General features: G+C 51.0%; 1 protein-coding gene across 5 annotated transcripts in view; it reads left to right on the top strand.

Moving 5' to 3' along the window:
• The first annotated feature begins 1,553 nt into the window (after positions 1-1,553).
• LOC128912730 (neurabin-1-like) overlaps positions 1,554-6,721 on the top strand; it is a 40,904-nt gene continuing 35,736 nt past the window's right edge. For 4 of the 5 annotated variants that reach the window (XM_054209158.1, XM_054209156.1, XM_054209157.1 and 1 more), the window contains exons 1-2: positions 1,554-1,674; positions 2,156-4,021. In XM_054209158.1, coding sequence (XP_054065133.1) covers positions 2,408-4,021 — 1,614 coding nt within the window. In that variant the 5' untranslated portion in view covers positions 1,554-1,674; positions 2,156-2,407. Of the gene's footprint in view, positions 1,675-1,928; positions 1,998-2,155; positions 4,022-6,721 lie in introns of those variants that run through there. The other variant, XM_054209155.1, reaches the window with a different exon arrangement.

The raw sequence follows: 6,721 nt of genomic DNA, 5'->3' as shown, positions 1-6,721 counted from the left end.
CACTAACCAGTGAAACAATTCTTTGAAAAGAGTGAAGTATTTAGACTTCTAAATAATTGTCACACAATTTGGAAACAGCAGTTACCAAGTAATTGGTAACTACCAGTGCTCTTTAGTGCTCTCCTAATTATTTTGCGTGACTTTTATCCATGCTCCTTGGAGGTAGCTGCCTTAGAAACCGGACAGTCACACAAATTCTGTCTTCCTTAACTGATAAAAAGGTTGAATACAGTGCTTTTATTTGGACTAACGAACAAGAGAACTGGCTCCACGCCAACTGCTTGCCAAACGGCAGTAATTTAGCCTACAGAAAAGGAGACTGAGTGGAGACCTTATCACTCTCTGCAACTGCCTGAAAGGAGGCTGTAGAGAGATGGGGATCGGTCTCTTCTCGCAAGGAACAGCCGACAGGACAAGAAGAAGCGGCCCCAAGTTGTGCCAGGGGAGGTTTAGACTGGATATTAGGAAAAATTTTGGCACTGAAAGGGTTATTAAGCATTGGAAGAGGCTGCCCAGGGAAGTGGTTGAGGCACCATCCCTGGGGGTATTTAAAAGCCGGGCAGACACAGTGCTTAGAGATATGGTTTAGTGATAGTTTTTGTCAGAGTTGGGTTAATGGTTGGACTGGATGATCTGAAAGGTCCCTTCCAACCGAGGCGGTTCTGTGATTCTAATTACTGCCTCAGGCTCCCGATGGCGGGCCTCCTTTCCTCGGTGGCGGGGAGCTGCAGGGACTGACATCCCGGTGAGCCGCCGAGGGATGACGGCGGGCTCACCCCCTCCTCCTGCGCAGACGGCTACCGGGTACCCACCGACTTGCCCTCAGTCGGCGCTGCGGGGCTCGGAGGCGGGTAGCCGCCTTGCCTCGGCGCTCTGCCTTTGCTTGGGCTCGACGCCTGTTCAGGAGGGGCTAAAACCACGATTTTTAAGAGGAATTTCCTTTTTCAGACAGCACCGCTGCGACTTCCAGCTCTCAGAGCCTCGGTCGTGGGCGGCTGACCCCCAGCCGGGGCGGCCGCCGCAGCCCCCGCCCGCGCTTTGAACACAGCGCGCAGCCCCGCCACCGCCACGCTTCCTCAGGGACCCGCACCCCCCGCTCCGCCCTCCCCAGCGGCAGCCGCGGCGGTTCCCCCCCCGCCGCCGGCGGGGCCGGTGACCGACCCGCACCCAGCGGCGCCGCTTTCCCTGCTCACGGCCCGGGCAGCGGCGGGGCGGCCCCGTCCCCGCTCGCCTCCCGACATGGTATCACCCAAAACCCGCATCCCGCTATGGCGTGGTATATCCCGGCGCGGGAGGCGCTTCCCTCGGGCCGGGCCCGCCGCCGCCGCCGCCCCCCCCCCCCCCCAGCCCCTCTCTTCCCTCACGCCGAGCGGAACAAGGGCGCGCCCGCCGCTCCCTCTCTTTGTGTGAGCGCGAGCGCGCGCGGGCGGGCCCGACACACAGCGCGGAGGAGGGCGCCCGGCAGCGCGAGAGCGGGGCGGGCGGGCGGTTTGGAGCGCCGCCGCGGGGGCGGGAGGAAGGTGGAGTGAGGAGCGCCGGGCGGCGGCGGGTCGGGGGGGGTGGGAAGGAAGGAGGGTGGCGGAGGAGGAGGATAATAATGATGGCGTGGTATACGCGGCCGCTGGGCGGCCGGGAGGGCTGAGGGGAAGGAGGCGGCGGGACCCCCGCCCCCAGGTAGGCTGGCTCGGAAAGTTTGGGGCGAGGTGGCGGGGTGGCTTTGCGCCCCGCAGGCCCCGCGGAAGCCCCAACTTGGGGCCGAAACTTGCGGCTTCCCGCCCCCCCCCCCCCCATCCCGTTCCGGGCCCCTCAGCCTCGCCGAGCCGCGGTGCGTGCGGCGGGGTCCGGCCCGGGTCCAGCCTTCCCCGGCCCGGCAGGAAGGGCCGGGCGCTGCCCCCTCCCCCGCCGCCCGGCCCGGCCCGGCCCGGCCCGGGACGGCCGTTGGCGGGAGGGGAGGGCGGGGGCGGCCGCGCCGCCGCATCCCCAGCCGCAGCCGCCAGGTCGGTGCCCGGGCGGGGGGGAGCGGCCGGGTCCCGGCGGACACAATGGGCTTTATCCCGCGGGGAGGTGTAGGGCGGCGGTGCCCAGCGCCGGTTTCGGATTCGTGTCACACGCTGGCGAGGCCCCGAGTTAATGCAAACTCTCCGTCTCTCCGCAGATGGCTCTCCGGAGACCGCCGTCCGCGCCGGGGATAACGTGGCCCGATGTGGCCGTTTGACGCGCTGTGATTTCTTTCTCTCCACCTAATACTCCCCTTTCAGTGCGAGCGGGCAGGCCGGCCGAGTGAAAGGCTGCTTTCCGGAGCCGCTCTGGGATCTGCCCTGCCTGGCGTTGGAGAGTGGAAGCTTTGTGCCTGCGAGCCGTCCTTCCCATTCTTCCTCAGGAGTCGGGACAGCTTTCTCTCTTGACAATGATGAAAACCGAAGGCAAAGGGGAAAGGACTTTAAGAAGTGCTTCTCCACACCGAAATGCCTATAAATCCGATTTCCATGCTATCAAATGCTCTTTTGATGGCGTAAACAATCCTGAGAACGCTTCCAACAAAACAGGCTTGCATCAGAAGCTGAGTACCTCTGCCAATGGGGGGGGAAATGACCCACACAGTCGAGGCAGAGCTGCCACTTATGGCAATAGAGTACACAAGATCAAAAATATGTTTCTGCAGATGGGAGGCTCTTCTTCCACACCCTCGTGTGAAAGCAGTCCACCTGCTGAGACCAAACTGATCAGCCGGGCCACAGCGGCAGAATACGGACCTTCTCCAGGTAGCCCATCTTTCCTCATTGTCCAAAAAAATAATCTTCTTAATACAAGTACGAGCCCCTGCGGCAGCCCTGTGGATTCGCTCTCTGTGCCTTCTGCTGCTGACAAGGTCATCCGTAGCAACGATGAGGCAGACTTGGACAAAGTTGCCCTGGCAGAAAAATTTTCGGAGACCAGGAAGCTATTTGAGAGAAATATAAAACAACGGAGCTCAGTGGACAGGTATTCCCCCAGCAAATGTGAAAAAAGTGAGGATAAGAGGAGACGTGGTTCAGCTTCTGATTGCAGCAATGTGGCAGACCACTTCAGTTTTAGTACAGAAGCGAGTCTTCCAGTTGCCCTGGAGAAAGTTGAAAATCAAGGTAATGAGGAGTTGAAGCAGCAACATCTCAATAGTGCTTCCAAATCCTCCTTCCTGAATGCAGGGCCCATTTCTAGGAGGCTGGAAAGCTTTCTGGGTGACAGTGATACTGAAGAATCCAAAGAAATCTCCAAAAATGGTAGTCCTCCGAATGAGGACCCTTTGAGAGGCCACCACAGTTTGTATTCATCTGCTGTTGATGAAGGAGGTCCAGAGAAGGCTGCATCCGCCAAAGTGCTTGTGATCCTGAGAGATGAGCTGAGTGAGGCACTTGGAAAAGACAAAAGAGAGGAACCGGTACTTGAGAGAAGCCCCTGGGATATGGGCAGTATGCCTGGTCAGGAGGCTCAGCGGAGATCAGATGGTGTTCTCTCCCAGGTTTCACCCATGGAGGGCACTTGCGCAGAGCTGGTTGCACAAGATGAAACCTCAGGGCATGAAAAAGAAGGTTTGGAGAAAGATCACGTTGTTCAAGAGGATCAGTCGCTCCGACGTCAAGTACAGGAAGGGAAGAGGAGTGACTGCTCCTTGGAAGTGGTAGAAGAGTTCACGGAAGGCAGCGAGACCAGTTGGGAAAGAGATGGGATGTCTGTGAGAGATGATCCAGTAACACGAGTACAGGATGTTCTAGAGCAGGAAAGAGATACTGAAGAAGAGGAGCAAGTGGTGGGAAAGCAGAGCGAGAACTTCAGTGCTTATGGAATAGAGAATGCAGCTTTTGATGATGACAGGGATACAGAGCCAGAAAACCAAGGGCCTGAAGGCAAAGAAATTTTGGAGGGAGAGGAGGAGGAGGAGGAGTATATGTATGACAGTGAATATGAGGAGTTTCCTGGACTTTCTGAAGAGGAAGATCCTGAGCCAGACCGAAAAGTCAAGTTCTCAACAGCTCCTATCAAGGTAAGTACGCTTGAATTTTCTTTATTTTTTTTTATTGTTTTGCAGTAAAAAATGCCCAGGAAATAAGTTTTTGTGGTGTTTTTTTCAAAGCTCTTAAAAACCCTTTAAAAAGTGTAAGTTTGTGGGTTTTATTCAAAACTGAGTAAGAGAGAAGTTAGAACTTCTCTCTTGTTCAGAAAATCTATAAATTAGTCACGAGTCATTTCTGAATCACAGCAGCTTCCTGAGATAGTCAGCATAGTGAAACACGTGAGATTTTACTTATTGGACGTTTTCAGGAACACTAAGCTTTTAGGAATAGATACCAACATATATCTTTAATACCTGCCTTTATTTGTTTAAAATTGAAGGAAGGATTTTTTCAGTTTTACTTTTTATACAAAAGTTTCAAAAAACCCAAACAAAACAACACGCACACCCCCCAAGAAAACTTTCAGATTTAACTTCAGACTTGTTTTCAGAGTTAACTTGAGAAAATATCAAATGACTGATTCCTGTTAATTAAGATTTTAGGATTCTCTCTAGTAATAATCATATATATGTTGGTTGTTTTTTTTATACTGACTTGGTGAACAAGCTGTAGGAGTGTTAGCATGAGCATTTTGGAGGTAGGAAGTTGCGGAAGTAGAAGTTACAGAGCAGACTGGATGATGAGGAGTAGTGTAAGTCACAATGCTAACAAAAAGATTTAGGTGTCTGATCTTCCCTCACTAAAAATACCTGCAAAATAAGTCATTCCACAACTCAAACCATGTTTACCCATAGTCTTGTTGCAGACTTCAGTTATTCTAGTCCCTCTTAAAGTTTGAGAGGAGAATTGGGAGATGCAGATCAGAATGGAATGGGAGGCTTTCTTAAGCATAGTTCTCTTCTTCTGCTATTACATGAATGAAAAATATAATCTTTAATAAACAGCTTTTACACTTTGTTCATACAGAGTCAGGACTTGCTTTTACTCATCAGAGGGATGTAAAAATTCTGTTGACTCCTGTACTTCCTGCAGCACAGAGCTGTAATTTCCCAGTTTGCTAAACACACACCAGTGCCGTACCCCAGAAAATGTTTGGGGTGTGGTAAAATACAAGTTTTGTCGCATGTGGGGTTTTTTTTTATAGTCTCTCCATAGCGAGGCTGACTTTATATGGCTTTCTTGTAGCTGATGCTGCTTTGGCGGTGACCTGGAGCACCGAAGTGGGGGGGAGAGTGCCGCTATTGGAAACTGCATAACGAGCGTGATGAGGGCTGTGAGAGAGCCGGAGGGGCATCAGTCCATTTCCCCTTGCATTTGTGCACTGAGCATCTGAGGAAAAGTGCCCTGTAGAGTCGACTGCAAATGTGTGCTGGTTGAGTGACTGCTGGTTTTCTGCTGTAGGCAGGGTTTTACTGATCGTTGCTGCAATCCTACTGAAGCAGCAGCTGTAACAGACTTTTCCTGCCTTTGCTGCTATGTCTGTGCCAGACTTAGTTGAGAGCATTAGTAGAAATCTCAGTGCCAACTGCCACAGAAGCTCGCCTGTAGACAAAACTCAGGTTTTGGGAACTAGCACTGTTCAATTACAGCTGCTTCTTGGAAAGCCACAGGAACCAACCTGTACCAGATTATCCATTACAAAACAGAGAGATGAAGGGTTAGTAGCAACTGTTAGCCGTTTTCCATTAAAAATAACATAGTTCTTACCATAATGCCCCACTTGGATTGGCAGAACAAACTGTACTTAATAGCAATATGGTGAATTTTCTTTTTAAGGCCCTAAAATTGAAGCTTGTGATTCTTTTCTTCCTTGATGCTATTTCAGTGAAACTTGACTATATCTTTCCTGCAATGGGCGCAGAAATCTCTTTCTGTATGTCATTTTCAATAGCTTTTTCCCCTCTGTTCCTCATGCCTAAGCAATGATTTCTTTCCCCTTGTCTGCCTTTTTGCTTCATATTTTCTATGATATTTTGTGGGAATGAGTCCTGCCTGGTACATGGTTTCTGGCTTCTGTGCTCTGTGAAATGAAGAATTCCAACTTTCTTTGCAATTGCCCAAAATTCTTTTTCATAACGTACCTTTAATATCTCATTAACTTTTTAGAAAAATCCCACTTCACCTCACAGACGAAATGTCTCTTGTTTGGCTTTATGTGTAGATTTTAGCGCATCTTAAATTGGAAGAGGAAAAAAAATAATCCTGAGTGGTAGCAAAAGATTATTCTTGGTCCCCGCCACAGCTTAGAGCGGTGCCGTAGTGAGAAATGTCTCCTAGTAGCTTCTTTTCTTCAGCTTTATTTAGACTAGTAAGTTTGACTGAAATGTGAGGGCTGTTCCAGGCATCCATAGCCACAAGAGGAGAAGGTCTGTGTTTCTCCTCCTCTGAAATGCTCCTGAGAGAGGCCGGGCTGGCCTTGGCATTCTTGCTGTTTTCCCTCTGCGCTTCTCTAGTGATTATAAAGAAACCGTCGCTGTTTTTCACGGTGGCTGTTTAGCAGGTGTCTGATAAAGTTGGAGAATTGAAAACATTCAGAAAGTGTTTGGGTAAGAAAAAGCACGTTCTCAGATTGTCAGGGTTCTGCTGTGATGGAGCTCTGACCATTGTACGGGATAGACCCAGAAGGGAAGCTGGAGATGTGTGTAGGTGATGGATATAACTTACACAAAGACCAGCATTTATGCTGCAGCAGCAAAGAGAACTTGGTTAATATCTCTGTTGCAAAGTTT

The sequence above is a fragment of the Rissa tridactyla genome, chromosome 7 (assembly GCF_028500815.1).
Source record: "Rissa tridactyla isolate bRisTri1 chromosome 7, bRisTri1.patW.cur.20221130, whole genome shotgun sequence".
NCBI lineage: Eukaryota > Metazoa > Chordata > Aves > Charadriiformes > Laridae > Rissa > Rissa tridactyla.
Note: the sequence above shows the minus strand (reverse complement) of the source record. Positions and strands in the feature narration are given on the sequence as shown.